The 18,891-nt window shown below is 50.4% G+C and overlaps 1 protein-coding gene and 1 pseudogene across 3 annotated transcripts in view; one reads left to right on the top strand and one right to left on the bottom strand.

The window, feature by feature from the left end:
* Positions 1 to 188: 188 nt before the first annotated feature.
* On the bottom strand, positions 189 to 760 carry LOC117722609 (alpha-ketoglutarate dehydrogenase component 4 pseudogene; annotated as a pseudogene).
* An 8,479-nt stretch (positions 761 to 9,239) lies between these two features.
* Positions 9,240 to 18,891, top strand: part of Ttbk1 (tau tubulin kinase 1) — a 44,977-nt gene continuing 35,325 nt past the window's right edge. Inside the window, exons 1-7 of one of the 3 annotated variants that reach the window (XM_034521850.2) lie at positions 9,240 to 9,334; positions 12,432 to 12,593; positions 16,303 to 16,450; positions 17,192 to 17,265; positions 17,446 to 17,586; positions 18,405 to 18,509; positions 18,756 to 18,821. In XM_034521850.2, the coding sequence (XP_034377741.1) occupies positions 12,486 to 12,593; positions 16,303 to 16,450; positions 17,192 to 17,265; positions 17,446 to 17,586; positions 18,405 to 18,509; positions 18,756 to 18,821 (642 nt within the window). In that variant the 5' untranslated portion in view covers positions 9,240 to 9,334; positions 12,432 to 12,485. Of the gene's footprint in view, positions 9,335 to 12,431; positions 12,594 to 13,829; positions 14,094 to 16,302; positions 16,451 to 17,191; positions 17,266 to 17,445; positions 17,587 to 18,404; positions 18,510 to 18,755; positions 18,822 to 18,891 lie in introns of those variants that run through there. The other 2 variants (XM_076915303.1, XM_076915304.1) reach the window with 2 other exon arrangements.

Raw genomic sequence — 18,891 nt, 5'->3', positions numbered from 1 at the left:
CCGTGACCTGCCTCTCCCCAGCTCCTGGCTACTCAAGTAGTTCTGTATGACCCCAGTGCTCTCAAGCTCTGTACGGGATCCATGGGCAACTGTGATTGGTTCTCATTAGTCTTTCCAAAATTAAAAAAAAAAAAAAAATTGTTAACTTATTATTTTTTTTTAAATGTAGACTTTAATAAGTGTACAGGTCAGCTTGTGGGGAAGCTGACCAAGATACATAACGTAGGAGATACAAGTGACCGCCTGGAGTTTCTATACTTCATCCTGCTTACAGAATATTTATTAAGGTTGTTTAATATATGACTTTTCATTTGACATTGTGGAAGTCCTTTATTGTAAAGCTAATCCTTCTGTCTGGTGACAAGCAGCAGCCACGACGATTACTCTGGACACCCACGCTGGATAAATTTCATTTCCTCTTGAGACACAGGTTTCCTTCTGTATTTCTGAGGTAATGATTTTATTATTTCTGCAGTATCTGGTGGCCCCTGATGCATCAGTAAATCTGGGGACATGCTTCCTTTAGAATGCTGTGAAATTACAGAAGAGTGGGAGGGTAGTGCAGCAGATCCCAAAGCTTCTGAGACACTGAGTTTAGGTCTGTCTCTTCTGTTAGGGAACTTTATTAATGGAGCATGTGGCTTCACTACCTGCACGACCCTGCTGGTGGAAGCCATCTTGCTGCCCATCATGACCCCCGAGCAGGGGCAGCTTCCGGGGCGCAGGCGAGCGGCAGAAGTATCGGGAGTGGGCAGCGTGGGGCGGATGTTAACTTATTTTTAAAGTATTTTATTATTCTTTTGTTTTGTTTTTGTTTGTTTGTTTTTCGAGACAGGGTTTCTCTGTATAGCCCTGGCTGTCCTGGAACTCACTGTGTAGACCAGGCTGGCCCCGAACTCAGAAATCCGTCTGCCTCTGCCTCCTAAGTGCTGGGATTAAAGGCGTGCGCCACCACTGCTCGGCTATAATTATTTTTAAATAATAAATAAAAATGAAGTTGGTGTAGGGAATGGAAGATGAATTGGAGGGGAGAGATTGGGGTAGATTTGATTAAAATACTACATGTAAGAATAATAAAATATGCCGGGCGCATGCCTTTAATCCCAGCACTTGAGAGGCAGAGGCAGGCGGATTTTTGAGTTGGAGGCCAGCCTGGTGTACAGAGTGAGTTCCAGGACAGCCAGGGCTACTCAGAGAAACCCTGTCTCAAATAACCAAAAATAAATAAATAAATAAATAAATAAATAAATAAATATTTTATTATCATTTTATTATTTTATGTGTATAGATGCTTTGACTGAGTGAGTGTATGTTTATGCATCATGTGGATGCCTGGTGTCCCAAGAGGCCAAAAGAACACATGAGATATCCCGGAGCTGGAGTTAAAAGACACAGTGAGCCACCATGTAGGTGCTGGCGATCAAACCCGTGTCCTCTGGGAGAGGAGCCAGTGCTGTTAACCACTGAGCCATCTCTCCAGCTTCCCTCCCCACCCACTGAGCCCATTAGTGCTACCTGCCACCGGTGTGGGACCATCTACTGGAGCAAGTACAGGCAGCCTCTCAGGGCCTGCATCCCTGAAGAAAAACGGGTCTTGTCTGCCCCGGCAGCCATTAACTGTCAGAGGCTGCTCAGCTACATCAATTGTCACAGAATTGTCTTCCCCACACAGGCTAGAGTGTGAACCAGCTTGATCTTGCACAGACGGTCCCAGCTGCTATGAGTTTATGTGTGTAACCCCACTGTCATGTCCAGGAATCCTGTCTCACGGCAGTCCCTCAGTCTTTCAACCCACCGTTCCAGGACGATCCCTGAACTGTGGAGGGACAGACAGGGCACATTTACATTCAAATGCTCTGCAGTCTTCTTGACCAGTTGTGGGACTCTACTAATCTGCAAAAAGAAGCACTTCTGATGAGGGATAAGGGATGCTTTAATTTATGGGTACAGAGATACAAAATTGGGCAAGACTATTACACTTCCTAGAATCTGACTCCCCGGGACCAGTTCCATGGCCACCACTCTGGCCCTGCCTCCCTCCAGATCTCCCAATCCCAGATCTTCCTGCCACAGTCTGCTAGCCACTCTGAGGAGATGGGGACTCCTTCAGTGACCCCCATCTTAGTTGGGATAAAACCAGAAGGAAAAAGAAAAATAACCCAGGGGCCCACAAGTTACACAGGAGCCGTGAATGCCACGTTCTACCTAGGACACAGCTGCTGCGGTCGCCAGCACTTGGCTTAAGATGGACACCCTGGGTCTACAGAAGAACAAAACTATTCACAGCCATGCCTGGAGGGAGGGAGGGCCCCAACCCCACCCTCATTGCAGAACTATTTCCTACTGATAGGTTAAGGAAAAGGGGAGTTTTCTGTTTTGTACCCACTGGGGACGGCACAGAGCTCCACCCATTAGTTCTAACCTAAGGGTCACAGAGATGGCTCTGGTTAAACTTAATGGTTCACAAAACCTCCCAACTGGGAGAGGAGAGAGAATAACCAGAACGCAATACATCCAGGTATGAAATTGTCAAAGAACTGAATTAAGAGGAAAACTTGGTTAAGGTGTGTGAAGTGAGATTACGCAGAAAAAGCCACACGGTGTTAGTTTCTCCAAGGGTGACTACCAGGACTTCAGAGAGTTGGAATGTTGCAGGTCTGCAGCCACATTGCCTCAAGCTATCTTTATTTCCCTTCCCAGGCTTGCACTACCCACTTCCGTGTCTTGTCTAACATCCTTGTGCCCGCTTGATGATAAAATCCTTCAGAATGTGTTCACAGCTGCGCAGAAGCATCAGGGCTTGACAAATTCTAAGCAATCACTCTATCTCCTCTGCTAGAACCCCAGGCCCAGACCCTGTCCCAAGTTTTTGCTTTAACTATAATAATAACTCACTTGCAAAATTACCTCAAATAAATAATAATTACAGTACAAACACTCTCAGTGCTGCGCTTGTGCCAAGAACCGGGTCTTCAGGTTTGGAGTTTAGTGAAGTTCCGTGTTCATTGCTGGAGGCTCTGGGTTACACCCCCACTCCACCAACCCCTTAAGCAAAAGTTCCAGCTCCTCACAGTTTGTATCTGCCTCATCCGACTCCCAATCCCTCCAAAAATAAGTACTGCCTCTATTTCCGTAGTGAGGACCCAAACTCAACGGAACTAACGGGTTTAGCCAGCTTCTTGCCTTGCACGCTACGCTTCTAAGCGTTACATTCATGTCGTGTCTTTCTTTAAAGGTTATCTTTGAAAAAACATTTTTATTTGTCTTTACAATTTTATGCACATGGGTGTTCAGCCTGGCTCTGGGTCCATGCATCACGTGGGTGCCCAAGAAGGCCAGAAGGGAATGCTGGCTCCTATGGAATGGGAGTTAAAGACCATGCCATAGGATACCATGCCAGCTCTGGGAACAAACCCAGGTCTTCTGCAACAGCAGCCAGTGCTCCTAACTGCAGAGCCATCTCTAGCTCCACCGTCATCATTGTCATCGTCATAGTCATCATCATTGTCGTCATAGTCACCATCATCACAACCACCACCACCACCACCATCATCATCTCCCCACCACTTCCCTGTTTGTTTTTAAGATTTGTTTTCTTGCCAGGCATGATGGCCACACACTAATTTCAGCATTCAGGAGACACGGTCAGGCAGATCTCTATAAATTTCAGGCCAGCCATTGCTAAAGCATGAGACCCTGTCACGTTTTGTTTTAAGGTTTCTTTTTATTGTACTTGTAGGAGCATTTTGCTCGAATGTGTGTGTAGCACATACATGAGGTGCCTGACGAGACCAGAAACCGGTAGTGGGTCCCCTGGGACTGGGATTACAGGCAGCTGTAAGCAGCCTGGTGTGAGCACTGAGCCTGAGGCCCCGAGGAGCAGCAATACTCTTGACTCTGAGCCACCTCTCCAGTCCCTCCTAGTGTGTGTGTGCGTGTCCGCGTGCGTGCATAAGCGTGTATGCATTCATGTGTTTGCATGTGCGCATGCGTGTGCGTGTATGTATGTATGTATGTATGTATGTATGTAGATTAAAGAACAACTTGTAAGGGTTTACTTTTTCTCCTTCTCCCACGTAAGTCCTGGGGTCCCAATTCGGGTTGTTGGGCTTGCCCCGCTGGGCCATCTCACTGGATCTCATGTCTTTTAAGTCCCCTTTAATATACAAGTTGGGACACATTTTTAGTGTGTTTATTTTGTGTAAGATACAGAGTGGGCTCTGAAGGAAGTACTAAAGGGGCCAGTGAGTGAGGAATGTGAGCCTTCGGCTCTGTTTGGCCTTGGATAGAGTGAGGCCACAGCCCAGAACCGGAAGAACGGGAATAACCCGGTTCAGTGAAGTGTCAGAGCACTGATGCTCCAGAGAAGCAGAAGTAAAGCTCCTGGAAGGTCCCTTCCAGATTATCTTCACATTTTTTTGCCATTTGACACTCAGACCAGATGTGATCCCATACAGGAAGTAGCCAGACATGAAAAGTGGACTGAATACATTCGAATAACAGGTGTCTGACGGTGTAGGGCCAGGTATGGGGGAAAGACAAAGCAAGCAGAGTGGACTTGACAGTGACCCCAATTTATCGCCTGTAGGGTTCCAGGCCACAGTGGAACAGCTCTGGCTGAGCCTGGCAGTGTCCTGGAGCTGAGAAGACAAACTGAGACATCCATGAGGCTGGCTCACAGTATTCGACACCCAATAAACTGGCACTAGATTTGGGAAAGAGACGGCTTAGCATTTGAGAACACTGGATGCTCTTACACAGAACATGAGTTTGGTTTCCAGCAGCCATGGAGTAGTTGCAGTTCCAAGGGCTCCAATACCTTCTGTCAGCCTCTGTCAGCCTCTGTCAGCACGAGGCACATGGTACATAAACATCCATGCAGACAGACACCCACACACATAATAAATAAATAAACTTTCTAAATAAGTGTAAAACAAAATTGGGTTTACTAAAAGCAAAATACAAGCCAGGTGTGGTGGCACATGCCTACAACACTTGCAAGGTGAGGGCAGGAGGATCAGGAGTTCAAGGCCAGCCTCAGCTACACAGCAAATCTGAGGCCAGCCTGGGCTACAGGAGACCCTGTCTCAAACAATAACAATAACAAAGCAATGATTAAAAACTGACAGCAAAACCAGATGTCTTAGGGTTTGTACTCCTGCACAAAACATCATGACCAAGAAGCAAGTCGGGGAGGAAAGGGTTTATTCAGCTTACACTTCCACACTGCTGTTCATCACCAAAGGAAGTCAGGACTGGAACTCAAGCAGGACAGGAAGCAGGAGCTGATGCAGAGGCCATGGAGGGATGTTACTTACTGGCTTGCTCCCCCTGGCTTGCTCAGCTTGCTTTCTTATAGAACCTAAGACTACCAGCCCAGGGATGGCACCACCCACAATGGGCCCTCCCACACTTGATCGCTAATTGAGAAAATGCCTTACAGCTGGATCTCATGGAGGCATTTCCTCAAGGGAGGCCCCTTTCTCTGAGATAACTCCAGCTTGTATCAAGTTGACACACAAACCAGCCAGTACACTAGGTGAGTGTCAGCTGGGTCAGGAGGGCCCAGACTCTTTGGGTACCACTAGTGAACACGTTATGATCCAGAAGACAGGAAGAAAGTATGAGATTTCTCAGAGGATTAACAAGAATTCGTTATGGTCCATAGATCCAAGCTATGAATGTGTAAACAAAGGAATAGCATTCACGAGGCTGCAGAGATGGCCCAATCTGTAAACAAACTGCTCTTCCAGAGGACCAGGATTCGATTTCCAGAACCCACATGGTAGCTAACAACTGCATCTGACTCCAGTTCCATGGGATCAGATACAGTTTCCCTCAGGTCCAGGAGTCTGCACAGACTTACATGCAGACAAAACACCCTTACAGATAAAATAAGTAAGTAAAATCTTTTTTAAAAGGCATTTAAATCAGACTAAGCAGCAGGGGCATTCCACATACTTTTCGATCCACAGTGGACAAGCTTCAGGAGCGACCCAGGTACTTATTGAGAGATGTCTGGATGAAAAAAAAAATCTCTCAAATAAAAGCAAATATAACAACAGAACAAACAAGAAAACAAAACTCCAAACAGCAACAACAAGAGAAACCCCTGACGGCTGAGACCACTTCTTCAGCCCAAGCCCTGGTTTTTGTTTTCTTTTGTATTTAAAATTTTTTTAATGTTGAAAAAAAATACTAAACATTGAATGAAGAGAAAAACATATGACCCATGCTCAGAAGATAAGTTAAAATTAAATTACCCAGAAATTGCTCAGACAATGAAGTTAACAAACAAGTACACTAAAGCAGTTATTGTAACTATTTCATACTTTGAAAGTTACAAGAAGAAAATGGACATATTAAGTAGAAATGTAGACAGTCTGGGAAGGAGGGAAGCAGGGGTTTCATCCAGAGCTTTGAGTTTGCAAAGCAGGCATTGTACTACCTGAGCTGCATCCCAGCCCCAGGAGACACAGAAGACACTTGTGTTTTGATTTTTCAGGACAGGATTTCTCTGTGTACCCCTGGCTGTCCTGAAACTCCCTTTGAAGACCAGGGGGCCTCCAACTCACAGAGATCCAACTGCCTCTGCCTCCTGAGTGCTGGGATTAAAACATATAGGCCTAGACTTTTAAAAAATTCTCATGCCGGGCGGTGGTGGCACACGCCTTTAATCCCAGCACTTGGGAGGCAGAAGCAGGCAGATTTCTGAGTTTGAGGCCAGCCAGTTGAGGCCAGTTTGAGTGAGTTCCAGGACAGCCAGGACTACACAGAGAAACCCTGTCTCGAAAAACAAAAACAAAAACAAAAACAAAACAATAAAATAAAAAATTCTCATTCTCATTCTGTCTTTGTGTCTCTGTCTTTGTCATTGTCTTCATCTCTCTGTCTCTGTCTCTGTCTCTGTCTCTCTCTGTGTGTGTGTGTGTGTGTGTGTGTGTGTGTGTGTGTAGAGGCCAGAGGTTGATATCAGGCGTCTTCAATGGCACTTCACCCTATTTGTTGAGAGAGTATCTCACTGAACCCTGAGCCCCCCAGCTTTGTTAAACCCCTGGGACCCTCCTGTCACCACAGCAGCTCTGGGATTGCAGCCCGCACTGTAGACCTAGCTTTGTCTTTCCCACGGGGGTTGAGTGTGAGGAATCTCTGGTTCTCCTGCTTGAGTAGCAAGCATCTTACCAGCCGTGTCTCTGCCCCACCCTTTCTTATTAAAGGATAGCACATGAAAGAAGCCATAACATATGAAAGAAGAGATCGCATGATGCCGTTTTGTACTTATGTGTGTCTGTATTTTGCTCTTGTTCAGTATCCGACCCCCACTACCCTCATCTCACGAACTGACCCCACTGGATCCCTTCAATTCCTCCTCTGCTTCCTTATCACACACACCTACTTCATCACCCTCCCTACTCCCCGTGTCCCTTAGGCTCTCTTCGGCCTCTTTCAAGGACTGCTTTCTAATTTCACGACACACAACAATATTTTCACTTGTGCACGTGTGCATGCACGTGTGCTTCTGTGCCATGGAACATGCATGGAGGCCAGAGGACAACCTTTGGGACTTGCTTCCCTTCTTCCACCATGTGGGGCTGGGGATTGACCTCAAGCCCCGGTTGGGCCTCAGGCTCCTTTCTACACTGTCAGACGAGGTTCTGCATTTGACAGAAAACACGAAGTATTTGTCTTTTTGAGTCTGCTTATTCACTTAACACGATGATTTCAGTGGCATCTGCTTTCCTGAAAACATCATTTCATTTTTCCTTTAAAATTTATTATAATTGTTATTATGTGTGTGCATGGCTTGTATATATGGTGAGGACCTGTGCATGCTGGGTTGGGTACATAGTGCATATGTGAAAGTCAGAAGACGACTTTTTGGGAGTTGCTTCTCTCCTTCCACCATGAGTTCTATGAACAGAACTTAGGTTGTCAAGTCTCCGAGAGAAACACTTTTATCCCATCGAGTTTTCTTTCTAGCTCTCTCTGCCTCTCTCTGTCTCTGTCTGTGTCTCCGTGTGTATGTGTGTGTGCTCATGTGTGGGTGTGTGCGTGTATGTCCTCTTTATTGCTTTGTGATAAGGTCTCTTCTTTCACTGAACCTGGAGCTAGATTGCCCAACAACAAGCTCTAAGGATTTGACTGTCTGTTTTCCCTGGTGCTGGGTCTGGAGACACCCACCGCAGCTCCTGGCTTTTTACTCTGGCGCTAGGATGACCCAAGTGTGGGTCTGTAAGCTTGCGCAGTGAGTGCTCTTTCTCCATAGGGTTTAGGTTTCTTACTTATAGAGATTAAGTAAGTTACTGTGTCTGGCAGGTGTGCCTGCTGCTATTACTGTTGTCCTTGGCGATGCCCCCTCTGCATTTGTTGAGGGTATAAGCAACAGGGGAAGGAGCCGAGACAGGCAAAGTGCAGAGTATATTCAGAGAATATTGAGTAATCCCCATCTGTCAGGAGCGTAATAGCCTTGTGGGAACATGTTGGAAAGAGTTTTTAATGTCACAGTAAAGGATGTGTATCTTGTTTGGTAAGCAATAAGAGTGACTGAGTCTGTCAACAGTTGGAAGGAAGGGCCAAATAAGGAGCAGGTAAGCCGGGAGAGAAGGCAAGTCCTTGGTGAGGAGGGTAACAGGTGAGGGGTAGTGTGTGCAGATGTGGGATGCTGTTAGGAGAGACTATGATAGAGTCGTATGGGAAGAACGAGTGCAGGTTGAGGAGTCTTAAGAGCTAGTACGGTGGCTGCGTGGAGGATGGAATCGGGGGTCAGGGGAGGCTAATGGGGTCAGGCGAAGAGTAAAGGGGATATTCTGGGAAGTGGGGAGATAAAAGGTGATGGAGACAAGAGAAGTTTCTGGGAACAGGTAAGGAAGGAGCCTGTGGTCAAGTGAACGGCATAGATCAGTTAACAGAACCTGGTAGCTGTAACGAGACCATAAGAGAGTTCCCGTGCAGGGTCTAGGGGGGCAGAGTGGAACGTGATGTCAGAAAAAAAAAAAAAAAAACGGCAGTGATGTAAGGGCCAGGGTGGTGGGGCGGTGATGTCAGGGCTGGTGCTGATGCTGGCGGCGCAGTGCATTGTGGGCAGCTCCCCACTCCGCTGCCGCCGCCGCCGCCGCCGCCGCCGTCGCCCGAGGAGGATCGGGGCCCGGCCGGGCCGGGCCGGGATGGTCGGGGTCGGGAGGCCACCGCCGCCGCCGCCGGAGGGAGCGGGCCGCCCAGCGCCTCACTGAGCCGCCCCCGCCCCGCCCCGGCCCCGGGGGATGCGCCGCCCCGCGCCGCTGCCTTCACCGCCGCCGCCGCAGCCGCAGCCGCAGCCGCAGCGGACACCGAGCAGGTGAGGCGGGGCGGGGCCCGGAGGGTGGGCCGGGGTCCCTCCTGGGGTACATCGGGCCTCCCGCCGGGCTCACCTCCCAGGGCTCGGCTCCCGTCCCGCAGCGGTCGCCGCCGCCGCCGCTAGGAGCCGGGACGCTGGCCTACGCTGCCTGGGCCACAGCCTGAGGCCTGGAGCTGCTCCCAGCCCCCCGCACAGACCCACCCTCCCCAACCCCGCGTCCCTCGTCCCTGCGATTTCCCTCCTGTCACCTCTGACAGGTCGTTCAGATGTCTGCAGACCCTCTCTTCCATCCTCAGTTCGTCCCTTCTTCCTACCAGCCAACCTTTTTACTTCCCAGCCGTGCCCAGAAGCCCCTCCCGTGGTCCTGTCACTGTCCCTGCCACCATGATCTCCGCCAGTCTCTTGTCTTACTTGCCTACCCCCTCCTCCCCTCATCCTGTCACTCTGACTTGCCCGGCTCGCTGCACTCTCCTCCAGACCTCTTCCGCTCCTCATGGCTTCAACTCTCCCTACCTGGGCTCTGAGATTCCCACACACCGGCCTCACGCCTTGAATAGCGGCACGTCAACTCTCCCCAAACCACAATATGCTCGTAAGCGCTTAGCTTGCTCTCGCCACTTGGCCCACATTCTCATGCATGCACACAGCCATGCCTACACACACACACACACACACACACCCCGGGACCTGAGAGTGTAGCTGGTCAGCCATGCTTGTCAACCCAATCTGGGCTAAAGTGGGATCTTCGGAAGCGTCCTCTGGGAAGGGAGGTGGACAGGATGGCCCAGTCCTACTTTTCTCTCCTCACCCATTCCTTGAAGATTTTCCTACGTACAAAGTGTGAACAGCACACATTTCCCCCACCCACCTGCAGAGCCACACTGTGCAGGACTGAGAAGTCCATCCAGGTTGCTCAACTTTTTTTTTTTCTTTCTTCTTTTCAGTACTGGGGACTGAGTGTACTTGTTAGCAAGTGCTCTATTACTGAGCTGTATCTCAAGCCCCACCTTTCGATCACATTTTATTTATTTATTCTGTGCGTAGAGGGTAATACACATGCCGTGGTACACATGTGGAGGTCAGAGGACAAGTTACAGGAGCTGTCTCCCGCCCCCCACCCCCGCTTTTAACCACCTAGGTCTCCGGAATCAAACTCAGGTTATCAGAATGGATGACAAGGGCCTTTTTCCACAGAACGGTCTTGGCAGGCCCCCAGCCCCCTTTTTATTAATTTTTAAAAAATGATGTTGGGAGTTGAAACTGGGGCCTTGAACATTCTCAGTACACCCTCAACCATTGAGCTTCCCCAGCCCAAACCTAACTTTTTTCCCCCACTGTGCTGGGACCCATGACCTCTGGGACACTAGGGCCGAAGCTACAATTGGTTCCAGCTAAGGGCTCCTTCATACAGGTTCCATTGCTTCTCCAAGCCTTTTTTTGTTTGTTTACTTTTTTTCTCTTGTTTTAGTTAGAGTATCTTGTAGACCAGGCTGGCCTTGAGTTTGCTGTGAAGCCATGACCAGTCTTGAGTCCCTCATCCCTCTGCCTCCACTTCCAGAGTGCTGGGATCCCAGGTGTGTGGTACCATGGCCAGCTGCCTCAGACTTGTCCCATCTAGGTTCCAGAGCCCCCACTCTGTCTCTTTCCATCTTCCTCATGTCTCTACCGCCTTCCAAACTCCTATCCTCCACAGCCCTGGCACTGTAAGAATTGGAGGGACTCAGTTCGTCATTTCACAACAAAGCTATCAGTGTAACAGCATCTTTCTTCATGGAGGTGCTTTCTCTTCATACGTCCTGTGGTGCCCCAGTGACCTGGTGAAGGCTGTCTCAGTGCCCTCACAAACCACCCTGCCCTTATCAGGATGTCTAGATACAAGTTCTATGCCTTTCCTTCTCTCCTATCCCCAGTCCCCAGCCTGAATGACTTCCTCCACTCGTGTGTGTGTGTGTGTGTGTGTGTGTGTGTGTGTCTCCAGGGTCATGGTTGGAGTGGGGCAGAGAGCACATAAAGTTTCTGTGGAGGAAAGGTGAGAAGGATGCTGGTTCCAAATCCTGTGTTTGCTCGGCAGAAATTCATCTTTTCTGGCCCCTTCCCTACACACGTGTACACTAACATACACTCATACGGAGGGGTACACAAACACAGGCACACGCAGGTGTACACACATACACATTTCTTTGGATAACTTGTGTTTTAGTGGATCTCGAGGTTGGGATACTGTCTCCAGTACTCAACTTTATCCACCCAAGCACAATAGAAGCTGCATTCCTTCTGTCTGATTCCTGAGAGACCTAGGAAGAGCTGCTCAGGGGCTTCCTCGCCCCTGCCTACCCAGACCTGTGGTAAGGGCAGAGCCTGCCTTCCCTTAGATAGCACCCTGCTCTTCCCCTGTTCAGTCTACCTTGGCCACTGTGGAGTAGCCACTGGGATCCCATTCTTCTGAAATCCACAGCTTGCGTCCATGGGCTTGTGTTCACAGTTGGCACACATCCTGGCTTCCCCGGTCGCATGTCAGCCAGCGGGGTCAGCTCCCACTGAGTGTAGTGTGTACCTCTCAACAGGCCATCTGCCTCCACACCACCCTCTAGGGGCTGCTGTGTTTGTCATCATTTTTCTTGATGGTCACATCTCTCTGGTCGGCTGGCTGGCCACTCTGATGTGGGGTATCCCATGGCTTACCCTACTCAGCAGGTAGAGTGACTCAGACTAGTCATTCTTGGGTCTCAGGCTATTATGCCGGCTAGCTAACGCATCTTCATTCAATAGTTTGGAATGTCTCCACGGTAAGCAGTTCCCCCATTGGCTTATTCACACATCTCTGCCCTCTCCTGTTTTCATCGTGTGTGTGTGTGTGTGTGTGTGTGTGTGTGTGTGTGTGTGTGTGTCCTGCTGCTGATTTTTCACATCTCCTGTTTGTGGTTTATAACTCTCTCTTCCACCGACCTCCATCCCAGGAGTATTTCCCTCAGTAACTCCTGGAACATCTGCCCAGGCGTGGGAAGGGTGCCCACCAGCAGGATGGGGTTCCCTTTTGAGCTATCGGGTGGTCTAGGGTGGCAGCCAGGCTGTTCACTGCCCCTCCTCACTCCCCCAGGTAGATGGCCCCCCAAGGGCAGGCCCTGCGGGCACCCCTCCCTCCGGCTGGCGGATGCAGTGCCTAGCGGCTGCTCTTAAGGACGAAACCAACATGAGTGGGGGAGGGGAGCAGGCCGACATCCTGCCGGCCAACTACGTGGTCAAAGATCGCTGGAAGGTGGTGAGTGACCTAGCGGGCAGAGGGAGGGGTCTGGGAAGGGAGAAGAAGAGACTTGGAGACTCTAAGACTGGTGCCCTTGGAGCCCTTACCATAAGTGGAAGGTGTCCCCGAGCTTATTATTATTATTTTTTTGCTTATTGTTTGCTTGCTTAAAGGTTATTTTTGCCCACACATTCTTTCATTACCCTCTCTCCAACCCAGCTCCCTCGCACCCCTTCCCGAGCTTGGTAGTGCGGGTCCGGTCCAGCCTGAACAACTCCTGCAGAGCCCAGGCTGCGGAGGAGGGTGTTGGGGGAGGGGGCTCCTTTGCCGCACCTTGGGGAAGGACATTGAGTGAGCATGTGTTCCTCGGCTTCCGCAGAGGACGGAAGGCTTGGGTCTGAGGAAAGATGCCCTGCAGGCTGCTCCCACCGCATCCGCACTACACTCCATCTTCTCCATCCACCCTCCTCCCTTCCCGGGTTCCTGCGGCAGGTGCAACACGCCGAGACTCCGTCTCCCAGCGTGCCTTGTTTCTTTAACTCAGGACTTCAGGCTCCTTGGCCTGTTGGGAGTTGTAGTCCAAGTCTCTTCGTTGGGGGAGGATGGATGGGAGGGGGCTATGTAAGGGTTGGAGCGGTGGTTGTGTCTAGGAAACCCTATTTACTGTCAGTCAGCCTCCGTCCAAACCTTTCCCCTCATCGCTTCAGAGCACCCTGGTGTCCTCTTTTTCGTAGGGTGGGATGATGCGGGATAGTATGGTGTGGGAAAAGTGTGTGCGACTGTGGGTCTGCATGGAAATGGAGATCCAGAGAAGAACCACAGAGGTCAGATTTTCACCGTGTGCAGTCATGGTGTTCGCGTGTGCGCGTCCTTGTGCTTTGGTGTGGTGAGGTTCAGCTCACTAAGGGTGCTGGATTGGAGAGGAGGGTGGGGCCTGGGTGCAGGGAGATCTCCATGGCAACGGCCATCCGGCTGCGTAGGTCCCTTAGAGGTCCAGGGAGAGAGGCAAAGTGGTAGCATTTTCAAGAATTGGGAGTGCGGGTGTCAAAGAGGAGACTCTGAGGGCCCCTGGGGGCGGGGTGGGGGTGGGGGGCTATCCTGAGAGAAAGAGTGAGTAGCTGAACAGAAATACAGGAGGAGCCCGGGCAGCCATAAAAGGAAGGGGTGTTTGGCAAAGTGAGAAACTCTCCTTTTTAAGACCTCCCAGGTCCCTGGCACATGAGCTCCATGTCTGGCAGATGGGAGGCTGAATAACATTTGTACTGAGAGGCAAGAGAAAAAGACTGTTGATACACACTGAGTTCAGACTAAAACCTTGTGCTTTGTGACGGAAACGGCAGAGAGAGTTGGCTGGGAGACGCATGTATGTTAGACCTGGACTTTCCTCATGACTGTCCCCTGGTCGTTGCCGTGAAGGGCTGGGGAGACTTGGTGTCATTTGCAGCCATTTTCAGGGAAGGGCGGGATTGATGGAACCAGAAATCGTGGACCAGAGATGGACTGCAACCTGAAACAAGGGTCAGTGTACTGGGAAGAAAATTTCTTTGTCCTTAAAAAAAATAAAATAGTAAGTTGTTCATGGGGGTAGGGGGTGGTCCTTGCAACCAGCATAGCAAACAGCAGTAATGATACCTTAGTGTTTCTTCTGTGCCTTTCTTGGTCAGAGGTTGTAAAGTGCCTCGGTGGGTTATATCAGGAACTGATGGAGAACCTACAGCAATCTCCAGCACACCCGTTTCATAGGTGTGGTTAGCTAACTTGTTAAGTTCCCGTGGTCAGAAGACGGGATCTGGTCCGTCAGTGGCAGCAACACCGTCTGCAAGATCAGCCCATCCGAGAATTGGCACCTTAGGCCTGAAAGGTCCTTAGGACTCATTTCAAACTGATTCTCTCTTATTGGGTAGAGAAAAAATGAAAGCTCTAAAAGTTTGAGAGACGTAGATTATTCTAGGCTGTCCACAGTGGGGCCAAGAAACAGGGTGTCCACTCCAAATAAACTGTGGCTCTCGTGTGGTGTAGCTTTTCTGGTTTAGGGAGGTTTTCCGGTAGGGGTGGGACTAAAACATACAGAAGGAGAGGAGAAATGGGGTCTGCAAACCTTTGAATGGTGTCCTGTTAAGGTGGCTTTAAGCAGATCTGCCTGTGACATTCATGGGTCCTGAATGCTTTTGCCTTGATGATATCTCCTTCTATATCAGGATACTAAAGATTGCATTTTATGACTGCATTGGCATGGAGAGTCATATATGCAGATTATAGACTGAGATTTTTCTCTTTAAAAGTTCGTTCATGACTTTATCTTTTGATCTGAAAACAAGTTAAAACATTTTCATGGATCCCCCAAAATGTGAGGGTCACTGTAGCCAGTGGAAAAGTATGTCCTTCATCACAGGGCAGGAAGGAAAGGATGGTGGATGCATGTAGATGACTGGACCCCTGCTGTAGGGCTCGATGGCAAATAGAGAAAGAATAGGCCCAGTTTTGGGAAAACACCAGTGGAGAAGTTGGGCTGTGGGAAGTTGGAGGGGGGAGGAGTTGGGGAAGGTCCCGCCTGCATGGATTCGTTCTGATGGCTTGTGTGTCGGCAATGCCCCACAACCTCATGAGTTCTACATCAGTGGGTTCTGTTCCTGGTTATTTTCTAACTGTGGCCCAGCCAAAGCATTTCAGGCCCTGGGCCTTGTGACTTTCCCTCAGTGCACTGTAGGGAGCCAGGCGAGCTTCTTCACCTGTGCTGTGGAGCCTAGGAAACTGGTGATGTCTGTAAGCCCCTCACTCGCTTACCCTGTCATCTGTGCTCACACACAGCAAGCTGTAAAAGGATGTGGAAGAGGTTACTGTCTCCATGGTTAGAGCTATCCCAGGACAAGAGTCTAGGTCTGCTCCCGCCTGGTTGTAAGGCTTCTGCTGTCTGACTAGCTTCCATCTAGAGCAGGAAAGTTCCCTGGTTTCTTATTGCTCTTTTCCAGTCTCTTTCCTTGTTTCTCTCCCTGGCTCAAGAAACTTTTCCTCATAGCTCTGGCTTTCCTCCTGTCCTTTATTGTTATTATTTCTGACATTTATTGATGTGTAGTGTGGCTTTGTGTGTCACAGCATGTGTGTGGATGTCAGAGGATAACTTGGAAAGCCAGCTCTCTCCTCCCTTTGTGGGCCTTAGGGAATAGAACTCAGGATGTCATGCTTGGCAGCAAGCACCTTTACCTGCTAAGTTCTTACCCATGGGTCCCTTCCTTTCTTCTTCCCTACCTTCCTTTCTTTGGAGGCAGGGTCTCAAATATCCCAGGCTAAGCCCAGGCTGGTATTGAACTTCTTTCTTCTGGCCTCTACCTTCTTCCCAGTGCTGGGAATGATGGGTGTGTACCACCATGCCTGGTGGGTGTGGTGCTGGGGACTGAACCTGGGTTTCGTGTGTGCTAAGCAAGCACTCTAGTCACCAAGCTACAGCCTTGGCCCTGCTCTCCTTTTAGGGAAGAAAAGATGCAGGCTGACCTATGTTCTTTAGAGCCCTGTGCCATTCCATGTCTCCATGTCCGATCGAAGCCAGGTGTCTTTTATCTTCTGTTCCTATTCGGCTGTCTGTCTGGAGCTGTGTGTTGGGAGGGATCTATGCTTCTGGGCTGAGCTGTCTGCTTCAGAGGAGCGGAGTACGCACCGACACACCTGCCATCAGTGGAGGTGGGTTGAGGAGCTGTCCAGCTTGATCCCTGAGCGCCATTCTCCTCCACAGCTGAAGAAGATCGGGGGCGGGGGCTTCGGTGAGATCTACGAGGCCATGGACCTGCTGACCAGGGAGAACGTGGCTCTCAAGGTGGAGTCAGCCCAACAGCCTAAGCAGGTCCTCAAGATGGAGGTGGCTGTGCTCAAAAAGCTTCAAGGTACCGCCCTGAGGTGGGGCGTGGGAAGGAGGAGGGTGGAGCCAGGATGTAAGAGAGCTGGGACCAGGAGAGTGGTGGAGTGATGGAGCTGAGGGAGGCCCTGGGCTAGAAATGGAAGAGTGAGGTGGATCATGGGCAGTTGAACCAGAGTGTTGGGAAGGAGGTGGGGCTAAGGACAGGGCCTTCCTGGCTGGGGACAGGGCTCAAGGGTGTATCAGAGGGATGGCTAACAGTTCCAAGACTAAAGCACTGACTGGCCTTGCAAGCATGAGGAGTTCTTAAGTTCAGATCCTAGAATCCACCTAAGAACTAGGTGGACATGGGTGTGGTGTACATATATGCCACAAACAAGTGTGTATGTGTGTGTGTGTGTGTGAGAGAGAGAGCGAGAGACAGGGAGACATAAAGACAGAGAGAGAAACAGAGACAGCCACATTTATAGAGAGACAGACAGACACACAGAGAGAGGCAGAAACACAGACACACATTCACAGAGAGCTCAACAGAGACAGAGAGACAGTCAGAGAAGGAGGGAGGGGAGAGAGAGGGAGGGAGAGGAGGAAGGGAGGGAGAGAGGCAGAGAGAGAGAGGAGAGCAAAATTGGGCATAGAGAGAGAGAGAGAGAGAGAGAGAGAGAGAGAGAGAGAGAGAGAGAAAGAGAATGAATGTACCAGAGCCTGACTGGGTGGTTAGGAGGAAAGTGGGACTGGGGAGCCCCCTCCCTGTGTTTGTGTCCTCCAGGGAAGGACCACGTGTGCAGGTTCATCGGCTGTGGCAGGAATGAAAAGTTTAACTATGTGGTGATGCAGCTCCAGGTGAGTCCTTGGAGTTCACCCACCTGCCTCTTTCCCTAAGACTGGAAGGTGGCGCGGGTGGGGCATGGGGTAGGGGTCATTGGTTCCTGATGGGATGGGTACACTGTGGGGCAAGGCTGGGTGGTCAACGTGGCTGAGATGAGTCTTCTCCTTCCAACCCTATCCTGTTCACCCGCCCAGGGCCGGAACCTGGCCGACCTGCGCCGCAGCCAGCCGAGGGGCACTTTCACGCTGAGCACCACACTGCGGCTGGGCAAGCAGATCCTGGAGTCCATCGAAGCCATTCACTCTGTGGGCTTCCTGCACCGTGACATCAAGCCGGTGAGCAACGCGTCTGAGTGTTCCCCTGCTCTGTGGGTCCTTGCTTCCTCGCCGCAGTGGTTGGGCCTGAGAACCTCTTTGAACACTTCTTAATTTGTACCAAGCCACATCTTCCTCATCTCTTGGTCACCCAGGCCGAGTGCCAGGCTCTCCATTTATCTTCATCTCTCACCTGTGACCCTGTGTCAACCTAGAGGTGATGAGGTCAGGAGGAGACACCTTACTTTCTGTGGCATCTTAGTGCTAGAAAAACAAAATAAAATCCCTTAATATAACAGGGTAAAAAGAAGCCAGGGCATGGGGTAGGGTGGAGGTGGTAAATGCCTTTAATCCCAGCACTCAGGAGGTAGAAGTAGGCGGAGCTCTATGAGCTTGAGGCCAGCCTGTTCTACAGAGTGAGTTCGAGGACAGCCAGAGCTGTACTGAGAAACCCTATCTTGAAAAACCTAAATAAATAAATAAATAAATAAAATGAATAAAAGGGTAAAAAGAGGAACCTGGGAAGGCTGGGTGAGTGTCCCAAGGGCACACAGCAAGAAGGATGCAGGGCAGCTGATCTCGAATAGGGAAGCTCTCACCCCACTGTGTACTGGGGAGCTGAGGACTTAGAGCTCAAAGCTGGTTTTGTCCAGTTCTGTGATTCAGAGATGCCCCCTCAGCCTTGGACGCCACCCGATTACTGTATCTCTAAATTGAGGGTGGGCACACGTTCTCTGTCATTGTCTGACTGAGTGCACATGAGAGTCCATGGGCGGGGGAGGGGCCCCTCAGCACAGGCGTAGCAATTCCTAGTGGCTCACGGCTTCTGTCTTCCCCAGTCGAACTTTGCCATGGGCCGGCTGCCCTCCACCTACAGAAAGTGCTACATGTTGGACTTTGGGCTGGCCCGGCAGTACACTAACACCACTGGGGACGTCCGGCCTGTGAGTACTACTGGGTGTCAGGATGGTGGGGGCCTCTCCCCGCTCTGTGGTATAGGATACCTCACTGTTTCCCTTGTAGCCACCTCAGCAGGCCTGTCTATCCATCAGCATCAGTTCATCCAACCCTGGGGTGACAGCCTGGCCCCCTCTCCTGCCTGGGCTCCTGGGTATCAGGATGAGGTGGCCAGTTAGGCCAGGCGGTGGTAGGGTCAGCAATGTGGACAAGGTGCTGTCTCCTCTCTACAGCCTCGGAATGTGGCCGGGTTCCGGGGGACTGTCCGCTACGCCTCCGTCAATGCTCACAAGAACCGGGTGAGTGAGCCGCAGAGCTTGAGCTAAGGGCTAAGGGCAGAAAGAAAAAGTCAGTCATAGCTGCAGTCCA

This window comes from Arvicanthis niloticus, chromosome 17, assembly GCF_011762505.2.
Source record: "Arvicanthis niloticus isolate mArvNil1 chromosome 17, mArvNil1.pat.X, whole genome shotgun sequence".
NCBI classification, from domain to species: domain Eukaryota; kingdom Metazoa; phylum Chordata; class Mammalia; order Rodentia; family Muridae; genus Arvicanthis; species Arvicanthis niloticus.
This window is presented reverse-complemented; position numbering and strand designations above follow the sequence as displayed.